Source organism: Mytilus trossulus, chromosome 4 (genome assembly GCF_036588685.1).
Source record: "Mytilus trossulus isolate FHL-02 chromosome 4, PNRI_Mtr1.1.1.hap1, whole genome shotgun sequence".
In the NCBI taxonomy this organism is placed as follows: Eukaryota; Metazoa; Mollusca; class Bivalvia; order Mytilida; family Mytilidae; genus Mytilus; species Mytilus trossulus.
Window position 1 is genome coordinate 61,802,401 of NC_086376.1, and position 15,331 is coordinate 61,817,731.

Here is a 15,331-nt window from a genome sequence, read left to right on the forward strand (position 1 = left end):
TTGCGGATATTTACACGTTATACCCATATTTTAAAAAGGAACCCAAAGCTTCACTAGTAACAGGGGAGATAACCCTTCTGAACTAATAACCACAAAGAATGTACAACGGTCTGTTAATTTCACAAGTTCTTATTTCTATCAATGTAGTGTACACTAAAATTGAGTAACAGCAAAAAAGTAACACAAGACAGACGTCAAATTTATTTGGTCTATCTCTACAAATCAGCTAATACAGTATCATGATGGTGCTCCTTTTAAAGGAGGATTATTCTGAACATTAAATATACGGTACACGTCGTTACACTCACCTTACCTGGACGTTCCCTAATTTTCCAAGCCCGCCAGTTTCAAAAAAGAATTATCGCACCTCCACAATCACAAGCTGTGCTTATGGAGAATTTTGGTAACTATCAAATAATTGACAGTTTGAATTACTCTATGTTGCTATATGTTAAAGTTGAAGTCATTACGGATGCGTATGATTGTTTACATATTCATTTGAATGAATAACTCTTATGTTGCTATATATGTTAAAGTTGAAGGCATTACGGATGCGTATGATTGTTTACTTATTCATTTGAACTTTGGTGTATATAGTTGTCATATAGATATACTGAAGTTATAACTGGGCATAGTCCGAGATAACTCTGACGTCCAATGGCGGTTTTGCCAGACAGACAAGCTAGGGCTATGGGACGTCAGAACTTGTCCCATATCAACAGGTATAATAACACTAGCAGTGTATCAAACATTCTGCAGGCCATCAATTGGTGGATTATACCTCAATTGATGTACAATGTATAATGGTATAGACCAATTGGTGTATAATTCTTTGTTTTCCAAAACAAATTATTCAATCTTCAATCTTCGTTGTGATGACAGAGTAATCTCTCTTGTGAATTATCCTCTCTTGTAAAATTATAATCACTAATGTAGTTTCTCCTTTGATATTGTAGGTGGCGCTTTAAAAATATTATAGAATTATATAAATGTATTAAGTGAAAAAAAAGAAAAAAATGGTTAATTGGGTTATTAAAATTGCATGAAAAATTAAAAATATTAAAGATTAAAAGAAATTTGTATTAAATTATCCACTTAAACATTTAAACGGTTTGTCTCCTCTATGTACTCCGCTAATAGTTGATTGATATTTTTTGCATTTGGCAAATTGATTGTTAATAAATTGTCTAAATCTGTTGGAATTTGTCCTGTTATGAAGTTTATTTGATGGAATAATTTGTTTCTGGCATCTGAATACAGGTCACATTCAAAAAGGTAGTGTTGTACATTTTCTTTTTGTTTGCAGTGATCACAGGTTTCCGAGTTGATGTGCTGGTTTATGATAAATTGGTATGCATTTAATTTAGAATAACCTGTTCGTAAACTGTTGATTATGTTGTACAATTTTTTTGACGGGAAGTCTTTTTTTACTTTATTTTTAACTTCAGGATGAAATCTGAAATAATGATGTCCAGCATTACTGATTTCCTATCTGCGTTGCCATTTTTAGCTCACCTGTCCCGAAGGGACAAGTGAGCTTATGCCATCACTTGGCGTCCGTCGTCGTCTGTCGTCCGTCGTCTGTCCTCCGTCATCTGTCGTCGTAAACTATTTAAAGAATCTTCTCCTCTGAAACTACTGGGCCAAATACTTTCAAACTTTAACTGAATGTTCCTTAGGGTATCTAATTTATAAATTGTATCCGAAGTTTTGATCTATCAACAAACATGGTCGCCATTGCTAAAAATAGAACATAGGGGTCAAATGCAGTTTTTGGCTTATAACTCAAAAACCAAAGCATTTAGAGCAAATCTGACATTGGGTAATATTGTTTTTTTTTTGGCTTTTGAAGAAAATAGGACGATCCAAAAAACATTTAGATAAATTGAAAAGCCAAAATAATCATTGACAAATGATTGATGAGAGATTTAACCAAAAGAATTAAGGTGAGCGATTCAGGCTCTTGAGAGCCTCTTGTTTGTAACAGAATTTCTAGCTGCTTTTTTTACATCTTGTTTTATTGTCTCAAATTATTCCACCGAAATGGAGCATTGTTTTCTTAAAACCATATCATGGTATGAAAACTTGTCAAACATTCCTACTTAGTTAAGTATAGTAAGATAACATATTTCATTTAATCAACAATTGTATTTGGAGTTTCTTCTATTGTTATCTTGTCAATTCTTGATTGGCAAATTTACCTGTAATCTCCAGTCAATGGACATCATTACTGTTTAAGTTTGCAGTCATGTGATCATGAGTACAACTCCACAGGTGAATGGAGTTCTTTTTTAATACTTGACCTTCTTAATGAAAAGTCAATCATGGTCAATAGTACAAATGTTTCAACAAAAGAATTGTAACATCCATTTTCAAGAGATGCAGCAGGCTTTGACAAAGCTGAAACTTTTGGAGCACTCAATAAGGGTCATGAAATAGGTTCAAATGCAAGTTGCAAAATCATGCTCATGATTCTATAGTATTGATGGTAGGTCACATTTATCGTGTTTTATGAAGATGTCTAAAGTATTGATGGTAGGTCAATTGTGTTGTGATTTACGAAGATGTCTAAAGTATTGATGGTATTGACATTCATTTCACAAACACTTATATAAACGATAGATGTTTAATTTTATTTTGATATTTTTCGTTTACATAAGTTAGACAGGAACAAAGGGCTAGTCTTGATTCAGTACAGTTCATTAAATTCTGATCTGCTATATAATTCAACCATTCGCGATCTTTTTCCCATGATTATTGGTATTTGCGTTTCCTTTTGTCAATTTCATATACTTTATTTCAATCTTCCTTTTGATTTACACTTGGTTTATTTTTTTGGACCGACGGTTTAACTCCTTCCGAAGATTCCAACATTTTATATTGTTGTGAAGGACGCTCACCAGAGATATTAATCAAATTGATCAATTGTAATACCCCCAGAACCGTGTAATAAATTTCTCAGGTAAAGTGTTTTGTAAACAAATGGAGATTGTGTAATTCTTTGTGTAATCATACGTTTTTTGATTGAGTTAAGTCTGCTAATTGATATTTTATCGTATGTTTTTATATGTTGTGATGTTATGCTATTGTTTTAGAAAAAGGGAGAAGGTTTGGGCCCATTAAAACGTTTAATCCCGCTGCAAATGTTTGCACCTGTCCTAAGTCAGGAATCTGATGTACAGTAGTTGTCGTTTGTTTATGTAATATATACGTGTTTCTCGTTTCTCGTTTTGTTTATATAGATTAGACCGTTGGTTTTCCCGTTTGAATGGTTTTACACTAGTAATTTTGGGGCCCTTTATAGCTTGTTGTTCGGTGTGAGCCAAGGCTCCGTGTTGAAGGCCGTACTTTAACCTATAATGGTTTAATTTTTAAATTGTTATTTGGATGGAGAGTTGTCTCATTGGCACTCACACCACATCTTCCTATATCTATTGTGATGCAATCTTATTTTTATCAACAAATTTCTACTGGTCCGCCCGAACCTCCAGCTGACATAATCTACTAGTCCGACACACATTCTACTGGTCCCAGACCAACGGACTAGCGCTAATTTCTACCCCTGGTATTGATGGTAGGTCATATGTATTGTGTTTTATGAAGATGTCTATAGTATTGATAGTAGAACATTAGTATTGTATTTATGAAAATGTCTATAGTAGTGATGGTAGAACATATATGAATTGTGTTTTATGAAGTTGTCTATAGTATTATTGGTAGGACACATGTATGGTGTTTTATGAAGATGTCTATAGTATTGATGGTAGGACATAAGTATTGTGTTTTATGAAGATGTCTATAGTATTGATGGTACGACATATGTTTTGTGTTTTATGAAGATGTCTAAAGTATTGATGGTAGGACATATGTATTGTGTTTTATGAAGCTGTCTATAGTATTGATGGAAGGACATATGTATTGTGTTTTATGAAGATGTCTATAGTATTGATGGAAGGACACATGTATTGTGTTTTATGAAAATGTCTATAGTATTAATGGTAGGACATAAGTATTGTGTTTTATGAAGATGTTTCTCGTTTCTCGTTTTGTTATATATAGATTAGACCGTTGGTTTTCCCGTCTGAATGGTTTTACACTAGTAATCATGGTAATTTTAGGGCCCTTTATAGCTTGTTGTTTGGTGTGAGCCAAGGCTCTGTGTTGAAGACCGTACTTTAACCTATAGATAGGCTGTAATGGTTTACTTTTTAAATTGTTATTTGGATGGAGAGTTGTCTCATTGGCACTCACACCACATCTTCCTATATCTATGTCTGTGGTATTGATGGTAGGACATATGTATTGTGTTTTATGAAGATGTCTATAGTATTGATGGTTGGACATAAGTATTGTCATGATTGTGTTTTATGAAGATGTCTATAGTAGTAATCGTAGGACATATGTATTGTGTTTTATGAAGATGTCTAAAGTATTGATGGTAGGACATATGTATCGTGTTTTATGAAGATGTCTATAGTATTGATGGTAGGACATAAGTATTGTGTTTTATGAAGATGTCTATAGTATTGATGGTAGGACATAAGTATTGTGTTTTATGAAGATGTCTATAGTATTGATAGTAGGTCATATGTATTGTGTTTTATGAAGTTGTCTATAGTATTATTGGTAGGACATATGTATTATGTTTTATGAAGATGTCTATAGTATTGATGGTAGGTCACATTTATTGTGTTTTATGAAGATGTTTATAGTAGGTCATATGTATTGTGTCCCCAAGGGTGACTAGGGTATAGAAATATGGTCACTTGGTCTTCTCCCGACCGGCAGTAAAACGCTTGCCGAAGTGGGGTGTCCATTTGGTTGTGCGGAATATATGAAGATGTCTATAGTGTTGATTGTAGGACATATGTATTTTGTTTTATAAAGATGTCTATAGTATTGATTGTAGGTCATATGTATTGTGTTTTATGAAGATGTCTTTAGTATTGATGTTAGGTCACATTTATCGTGTATTGATAGTAGGTCATATGTTTTATGAAGATTTCTGTAGTATTGATAGTAGGTCATATGTATTGTGTTTTATGAAGATATCTATAGTATTTATTGTAGGTCATATGTATTGTATTTTATGAAGATATCTATAGTATTGATTGTAGTTCATATGTATTGTGTTTTATGAAGATGTCTATAGTATTGATTGTAGGTCATATGTATTGTGTTTTATGAAGATATCAATAGAATTGATTGTAGGACATATGTATTGTGTTTTATGAAGATGTCTATAGTATCGATTGTAGGTCATATGTATTGTGTTTTATGAAGATGTCTATTGTATTGATGGTAGGACATATGTATTGTGTTTTATGAAGAAGTCTAAATTATTGATAGTAGGAGATATGTATAGTGTTTTATGAAGATGTCTATAGAATTGATGGTAGGTCATATGTATTGTGTTTTATGAGGATGTCTATAGTATTCATTGTAGGTCATATGTATTGTGTTTTATGAAGATGTCTATAGTATTGATAGTAGGTCATATGTATTGTGTTTAATGAAGACTTCTATAGTATCGACAGTAGGTCAAATGTATACTGTTTAATGAAGATGTCTATAGTATTGATGGTAGGACGTATGTATTGTATTTAATGAAGATGTCTATAGTATTGATGGTAGGACATATGTATTGTGTTTTATGAAGATGTCTATAGTATTGATTGTAGGTCATAAGTATTGTGTTTTATGAAGATGTCTATAGTATTGATGGTAGGACATATGTATTGTGTTTAATGAAGATGTCTAAAGTATTGATGGTAGGACATATGTATTGTGTTTTATGAAGATGTCTATAGTATTGATGGTAAGACATACGTATTGTGTTTTATGAAGATGTCTATAGTATTGATGGTAGGACATATGTATTGTGTTTTATGAAGATGACTATAGTATTGATAGTAGGTCATATGTATTGTGTTTTATGAAGTTGTCTATAGTATTATTGGTAGGACAGTCATATGTATTATGTTTTATGAAGATGTCTATAGTATTGATGGTAGGTCACATTTATTGTGTTTTATGAAGATGTTTATAGTATTGATAGTAGGTCATATGTATTGTGTCCCCAAGGGTGACTGGGGTATAGAAATATGGTCACTTGGTCTTCTCCCGACCGGCAGTAAAACGCTTGCCGAAGTGGGGCGTCCATTTGGTTGTGCGGAATATATGAAGATGTCTATAGTGTTGATTGTAGGACATATGTATTTTGTTTTATAAAGATGTCTATAGTATTGATGGTAGGTCATATGTATTGTGTTTTATGAAGATGTCTTTAGTATTGATGGTAGGTCACATTTATCGTGTATTGATACTTCGGTCATATGTTTTATGAAGATTTCTATAGTATTGATAGTAGGTCATATGTATTGTGTTTTATGAAGATATCTATAGTATTGATTGTAGGTCATATGTATTGTGTTTTATAAAGATGTCTATAGTATTGATTGTAGGTCATATGTATTGTGTTTAATGAAGGTGTCTATAGTATTGATGGTAGGTCATATGTATTGTGTTTTATGAAGATGTCTATAGTATTGATGGTAGGACATAAGTATTGTGTTTTATGAAGATGTCTATAGTATTGATAGTAGGTCATATGTATTGTGTTTTATGAAGTTGTCTATAGTATTGATGGTAGGACATATGTATTATGTTTTATGAAGATGTCTATAGTATTGATGGTAGGTCACATTTATTGTGTTTTATGAAAATGTTTATAGTATTGATAGTAGGTCATATTTATTGTGTCCCCAAGGGGGACTGGGGTATAGAAATATGGTCACTTGGTCTTCTCCCGACTGGCAGTAAAACGCTTGCCGAAGTGGGGCGTCCATTTGGTTGTGGGGAATATATGAAGATGTCTATAGTGTTGATTGTAGGACATATGTACTGTGTTTCATGAAGATGTCTATAGTATCATGTAGTATTGATTGTAGGTCATATGTATTGTGTTTTATGAAGATGTCTATAGTATTGATTGTAGGTCATATGTATTGTGTTTTATGAAGATGTCTATTGTGTTGATGGTAGGACATATGTATTGTGTTTTATGAGGAAGACTAAATTATTGATAGTAGGACATATGTATTGTGTTTTATGAAGATATCTATAGTATTGATTGTAGGTCATATGTATTGTGTTTTATGAAGATGTCTATAGTATTGATTGTAGGTCATATGTATTGTGTTTTATGAAGATATCAATAGTATTGATTGTAGGTCATATGTATTGTGTTTTATGAAGATGTCTATAGTATCGATTGTAGGTCATATGTATTGTGTTTTATGAAGATGTCTATTGTATTGATGGTAGGACATATGTATTGTGTTTTATGAAGATGTCTTTAGTATTGATGGTAGGACATTTGTATTGTGTTTTATGAAGATGTCTATAGTATTGATGGAAGGACACATGTATTGTGTTTTATGAAGATGTCTATAGTATTGACAGTAGGTCAAATGTATTCCTGTTTAATGAAGATGTCTATAGTATTGATGGTAGGTCGTATGTATTGTATTTAATGAATATGTCTATAGTATTGATTGTAGGTCATATGTATTGTGTTTTATGAAGATATCTATAGTATTGATTGTAGGTCATATGTATTGTGTTTTATAAAGATGTCTATAGTATTGGTTGTAGGTCATATGTATTGTGTTTAAGGAAGGTTTCTATAGTATTGATGGTAGGACATATGTATTGAGTTTTATGAAGATGTCTATAGTATTGATGGTAGGACATTTGTATTGTGTTTTATGAAGATGTCTATAGTATTGATGGAAGGACACATGTATTGTATTTTATGAAGATGTCTATAGTATTGATTGTAGGTAATATGTATTGTGTTTTATGAAGATATCTATAGTATTGATTGTAGGTCATATGTATTGTGTTTTATAAAGATGTCTATATTATTGTTTGTAGGTCATATGTATTGTGTTTAATGAAGGTGTCTATAGTATTGATGGTAGGTCATATGTATTGTGTTTTATAAAGATGTCTATAGTATTGTTTGTAGGTCATATGTATTGTGTTTAATGAAGGTGTCTATAGTATTGATGGTAGGTCATATGTATTGTGTTTTATGAAGATGTCTAAAGTATTGATGGTAGGACATATGTATTGTGTTTTATGAAGATGTCTATAGTAGTGATCGTAGGACATATGTATTGTGTTTTATGAAGATGTCTAAAGTATTGATGGTAGGACATATGTATCGTATTTTATGAAGTTGTCTATAGTATTAATGGTAGGACATAAGTATTGTGTTTTATGAAGATGTCTATAGTATTGATGGTAGGACATATGTATTGTGTTTTATGAAGATGTTTATAGTATTGATAGTAGGTCATATGTATTGTGTTTTATGAAGTTGTCTATAGTATTATTGGTAGGACAGTCATATGTATTATGTTTTATGAAGATGTCTATAGTATTGATGGTAGGTCACATTTATTGTGTTTTATGAAGATGTTTATAGTATTGATAGTAGGTCATATGTATTGTGTCCCCAAGGGTGACTGGGGTATAGAAATATGGTCACTTGGTCTTCTCCCAACCAGCAGTAAAACGCTTGCCGAAGTGGGGCGTCCATTTGGTTGTGCGGAATATATGAAGATGTCTATAGTGCTGATTGTAGGACATATGTATTTTGTTTTATAAAGATGTCTATAGTATTGGTGGTAGGTCATATGTATTGTGTTTTTTGAAGACGTCTATAGTATTGATTGTAGGTCATATGTATTGTGTTTAAGGAAGGTGTCTATAGTATTGATGGTAGGACATATGTATTGAGTTTTATGAAGATGTCTATAGTATTAATGGTAGGACATTTGTATTGTGTTTTATGAAGATGTCTATAGTATTGATGGAAGGACACATGAATTGTGTTTTATGAAGATGTCTATAGTATTGATTGTAGGTCATATGTATTGCGTTTTATGAAGATATCTATAGTATTGATTGTAGGTCATATGTATTGTGTTTTATAAAGATGTCTATAATATTGATTGTAGGTCATATGTATTGTGTTTAATGAAGGTGTCTATAGTATTGATGGTAGGTCATATGTATTGTGTTTTATGAAGATGTCTAAAGTATTGATGGTAGGACATATGTATTGTGTTTTATGAAGATGTCTATAGTAGTGATCGTAGGACATATGTATTGTGTTTTATGAAGATGTCTAAAGTATTGATGGTAGGACATATGTATCGTATTTTATGAAGTTGTCTATAGTATTAATGGTAGGACATAAGTATTGTGTTTTATGAAGATGTCTATAGTATTGATGGTAGGACATATGTATTGTGTTTTATGAAGATGTCTATAGTATTGATAGTAGGTCATATGTATTGTGTTTTATGAAGTTGTCTATAGTATTATTGGTAGGACAGTCATATGTATTATGTTTTATGAAGATGTCTATAGTATTGATGGTAGGTCACATTTATTGTGTTTTATGAAGATGTTTATAGTATTGATAGTAGGTCATATGTATTGTGTCCCCAAGGGTGACTGGGGTATAGAAATATGGTCACTTGGTCTTCTCCCGACCGGCAGTAAAACGCTTGCCGAAGTGGGGCGTCCATTTGGTTGTGCGGAATATATGAAGATGTCTATAGTGTTGATTGTAGGACATATGTATTTTGTTTTATAAAGATGTCTATAGTATTGGTGGTAGGTCATATGTATTGTGTTTTATGAAGACGTCTATAGTATTGATTGTAGGTCATATGTATTGTGTTTAAGGAAGGTGTCTATAGTATTGATGGTAGGACATATGTATTGAGTTTTATGAAGATGTCTATAGTATTAATGGTAGGACATTTGTATTGTGTTTTATGAAGATGTCTATAGTATTGATGGAAGGACACATGAATTGTGTTTTATGAAGATGTCTATAGTATTGATTGTAGGTCATATGTATTGCGTTTTATGAAGATATCTATAGTATTGATTGTAGGTCATATGTATTGTGTTTTATAAAGATGTCTATAGTATTGATTGTAGGTCATATGTATTGTGTTTAATGAAGGTGTCTATAGTATTGATGGTAGGTCATATGTATTGTGTTTTATGAAGATGTCTAAAGTATTGATGGTAGGACATATGTATTGTGTTTTATGAAGATGTCTATAGTATTGATGGTTGGACATAAGTATTGTCATGATTGTGTTTTATGAAGATGTCTATAGTAGTGATCGTAGGACATATGTATTGTGTTTTATGAAGATGTCTAAAGTATTGATGGTAGGACATAAGTATTGTGTTTTATGAAGAAGTCTATAGTATTGATGGTAGGACATAAGTATTGTGTTTTATGAAGATGTCTATAGTATTGATAGTAGGTCATATGTATTGTGTTTTATGAAATTGTCTATAGTATTATTGGTAGGACATATGTATTATGTTTTATGAAGATGTCTATAGTATTGATGGTAGGTCACATTTATTGTGTTTTATGAAAATGTTTATAGTATTGATAGTAGGTCATATTTATTGTGTCCCCAAGGGGGACTGGGGTATAGAAATATGGTCACTTGGTCTTCTCCCGACTGGCAGTAAAACGCTTGCCGAAGTGGGGCGTTCATTTGGTTGTGGGGAATATATGAAGATGTCTATAGTGTTGATTGTAGGACATATGTATTGTGTTTCATGAAGATGTCGATAGTATCATGTAGTATTGATTGTAGGTCATATGTATTGTGTTTTATGAAGATGTCTATGGTGTTGATGGTAGGACATATGTATTGTGTTTTATGATGAAGACTAAATTATTGATAGTAGGACATATGTATTGTGTTTTATGAAGATATCTATAGTATTGATTGTAGGTCATATGTATTGTGTTTTATGAAGATGTCTATAGTATTGATTGTAGGTCATATGTATTGTGTTTTATGAAGATATCAATAGTATTGATTGTAGGTCATATGTATTGTGTTTTATGAAGATGTCTATAGTATCGATTGTAGGTCATATGTATTGTGTTTTATGAAGATGTCTATTGTATTGATGGTAGGACATATGTATTGTGTTTTATGAAGATGTCTTTAGTATTGATGGTAGGACATTTGTATTGTGTTTTATGAAGATGTCTATAGTATTGATGGAAGGACACATGTATTGTGTTTTATGAAAATGTCTATAGTATTGACAGTAGGTCAAATGTATCCTGTTTAATGAAGATGTCTATAGTATTGATGGTAGGTCGTATGTATTGTATTTATTGAAGATGTCTATAGTATTGATGGTAGGACATATGTATTGTGTTTTATGAAGATGTCTATAGTATTGATTGTAGGTCATAAGTATTGTGTTATATGAAGATGTCTAGTATTGATGGTAGGACATATGTATTGTGTTTTATGAAGATGTCTAAAGTATTGATGGTAGGACATATGTATCGTGTTTTATGAAGATGTCTATATAGTATTGATGGTAGGACATAAGTATTGTGTTTTATGAAGATGTCTATAGTATTGATGGTAGGACATAAGTATTGTGTTTTATGAAGATGTCTATAGTATTGATAGTAGGTCATATGTATTGTGTTTTATGAAGTTGTCTATAGTATTATTGGTAGGACATATGTATTATGTTTTATGAAGATGTCTATAGTATTGATTGTAGGTCATAAGTATTGTGTTATATGAAGATGTCTAGTATTGATGGTAGGACATATGTATTGTGTTTTATGAAGATGTCTAAAGTATTGATGGTAGGACATATGTATTGTGTTTTATGAAGATGTCTAAAGTATTGATGGTAGGATATATGTATCGTGTTTTATGAAGATGTCTTTAATATTGATGGTAGGACATAAGTATTGTGTTTTATGAAGATGTCTATAGTATTGATGGTAGGGCATATGTATTGTGTTTTATGAAGATGTCTATAGTATTGATGGTAGGACATTTGTATTGTGTTTTATGAAGATGTCTATAGTATTGATGGAAGGACACATGTATTGTGTTTTATGAAGATGTCTATAGTATTGATGGTAGGACCTAAGTATTGTGTTTTATGAAGATGTTTTTCGTTTGTCGTTTTGTTTATATAGATAAGACCGTTGGTTTTCCCGTTTGAATGGTTTTACACTAGTAATTTTGGGGCCCTGTATAGCTTGTTGTTCGGTGTGAGCCAAGGCTCCGTGTTGAAGGCCGTACTGTAACCTATAATGGTTTTCTTTTTAAATTGTTATTTGGGTGGAGAGTTGTCTCATTGTCATTCACACCACATCTTCCTATATCTATGTCTGTAGTATTGATGGTAGAACATATGTATTGTGTTTTATGAAGATTTCTATAGTATTGATGGTTGGACATAAGTATTGTCATGATTGTGTTTTATGAAGATGTCTATAGTAGTGATCGTAGGACATATGTATTGTGTTTTATGAAGATGTCTAAAGTATTGATGGTAGGACATATGTATCGTATTTTATGAAGTTGTCTATAGTATTGATGGTAGGACATAAGTATTGTGTTTTATGAAGATGTCTATAGTATTGATGGTAGGACATAAGTATAGTGTTTTCTGAAGATGTCTATAGTATTGATAGTAGGTCATATGTATTGTGTTTTATGAAATTGTCTATAGTATTATTGGTAGGACATATGTATTATGTTTTATGAAGATGTCTATAGTATTGATGGTAGGTCACATTTATTGTGTTTTATGAAGATGTTTATAGTATTGATAGTAGGTCATATGTATTGTGTCCCCAAGGGTGACTGGGGTATAAAAATATGGTCACTTGGTCTTCTCCCAACCGGCAGTAAAACGCTTGCCGAAGTGGGGCGTCCATTTGGTTGTGTGGAATATATGAAGATGTCTATAGTGTTGATTGTAGGACATATGTATTTTGTTTTATAAAGATGTCTATAGTATTGATGGTAGGTCACATTTATTGTGTTTTATGAAGATGTTTATAGTATTGATAGTAGGTCATGTGTATTGTGGCCCCAAGGGTGACTGGGGTATAGAAATATGGTGACTTGGTCTTCTCCCGACCGGCAGTAAAACGCTTGCCGAAGTGGGGCATCCGTTTGGTTGTACGGAATATATGAAGATGTATATAGTGTTGATTGTAGGACATATATGTATTTTGTTTTATAAAGATGTCTATAATATTGATGGTAGGTCATATGTATTGTGTTTTATGAAGATGTCTTTAGTATTGATGGTAGGTTACATTTATCGTGTATTGATAGTAGTTCGTATGTTTTATGAAGATTTCTATAGTATTGATAGTAGGTCATATGTATTGTGTTTTATGAAGATATCTATAGTATTGATTGTAGGTTATATGTATTGTATTTTATGAAGATGTCTATAGTATTGATTGTAGGTCATATGTATTGTGTTTTATGAAGATATCAAGTGTATTGATAGTAGGTCATATGTTTTATGAAGATTTCTATAGTATTGATATTAGGTCATATGTATTGTGTTTTATGAAGATATCTATAGTATTGATTGTAGGTCATATGTATTGTGTTTTATGAAGATATCTATAGTATTGATTGTAGGTCATATGTATTGTATTTTATGAAGATGTCTATAGTATTGATTGTAGGTCATATGTATTGTGTTTAATGCAGGTGTCTATAGTATTGATGGTAGGACATATGTATTGTGTTTTATGAAGATGTCTATAGTATTGATTGTAAGTCATATGTATTGTGTTTTATGAAGATATCAATAGTATTGATTGTAGGTCATATGTATTGTATTTTATGAAGATGTCTATAGTATTGATTGTAGGTCATATGTATTGTGTTTAATGCAGGTGTCTATAGTATTGATGGTAGGTCATATGTATTGTGTTTTATGAAGATGTCTATAGTATCGATTGTAGGTCATATGTATTGTGTTTTATGAAGATGTCTATTGTATTCATGGTAGGACATATGAATTGTGTTTTATGAAGAAGTCTAAATTATTGATAGTAGGACATATGTATAGTGTTTTATGAAGATGTCTATAGTATTGATTGTAGGTCATAAGTATTGTTTTATGAAGATGTCTATAGTACATGTAGTATTGATGGTAGGACATATGTATTGTGTTTTATGAAGATGTCTATAGTATTGATGGTAGGACATATGTATTTAGTTTTATGAAGATGTCTATAGTATTGATGGTAGGTCATATGTATTGTATTTTATGAAGATGTCTATAGTATTGATTGTAGGTCATTTGTATTGTGTTTTATGAAGATGTCTATAGTATTGATGGTAGGACATATGTATTGTGTTTTATGAAGATGTCTTTAGTATTGATGGTAGGTCATATGTATTGTGTTTTATGAAGATGTCTATAGTATTGATGGTAGGTCATATGTATTGTGTTTTATGAAGATGTCTATAGTATTTATTGTAGGTCATATGTATTGTGTTTTATGAAGATGTCTTTAGTATTGATGGTAGGTCACATTTATCGTGTATTGATAGTAGGTCGTATGTTTTATGAAGATTTCTATAGTATTGATAGTAGGTCATATGTATTGTGTTTTATGAAGATATCTATAGTATTGGTTGTAGGTCATATATGTATTGTGTTTTATGAAGATGTCTATAGTATTGATTGTAGGTCATATGTATTGTGTTTAATGAAGGTGTCTATAGTATTGATGGTAGGACATATGTATTGTGTTTTATGAAGATCTCTATAGTATTGATGGTAGGTCACATTTATTGTGTTTTATGAAGACGTCTATAGTATTGATGGTAGGACATTTGTATTGTGTTTTATGAAGATGTCTATAGTATTGATGGTAGGACCTTAGTATTGTGTTTCATGAAGATGTTTCTCGTTTTGTTTATATAGATAAGACCGTTGGTTTTCTCGTTTGAATGGTTTTACACTAGTAATTTTGGGGCCCTGTATAGCTTGTTGTTCGGTGTGAGCCAAGGCTCCGTGTTGAAGGCTGTACTTTAACCTTTAATGGTTTACTTTTTAAATTGTTATTTGAATGGAGAGTTGTCTCATTGTCATTCACACCACATCTTCCTATATCTATGTCTGTAGTATTGATGGTAGGACATATGTATTGTGTTTTATGAAGATGTCTAAAGTATTGATGGTAGGACATAAGTATTGTGTTTTATGAAGACGTCTATAGTATTGATGGTAGGACATAAGTATTGTGTTTTATGAAGATGTCTATAGTATTGATGGTAGGACATATGTATTGTGTTTTATGAAGATGACTGAAGTATTGATGGTAGGACATATGTATCGTGTTTTATCAAGATGTCTATAGTATTGATGGTAGGACATAAGTATTGTGTTTTATGAAGACGTCTAT

At 31.6% G+C, this 15,331-nt stretch overlaps 1 protein-coding gene across 1 annotated transcript in view; it reads left to right on the top strand.

Moving 5' to 3' along the window:
* The first annotated feature begins 308 nt into the window (after positions 1-308).
* The window catches only part of LOC134716722 (uncharacterized), a 144,874-nt gene continuing 129,851 nt past the window's right edge, over positions 309-15,331 (top strand). The window contains exon 1 of the mRNA XM_063579726.1: positions 309-403. Within this exon, the coding sequence (XP_063435796.1) occupies positions 391-403 (13 nt within the window). The 5' untranslated portion in view covers positions 309-390. The remainder of the gene's footprint in view (positions 404-15,331) is intronic.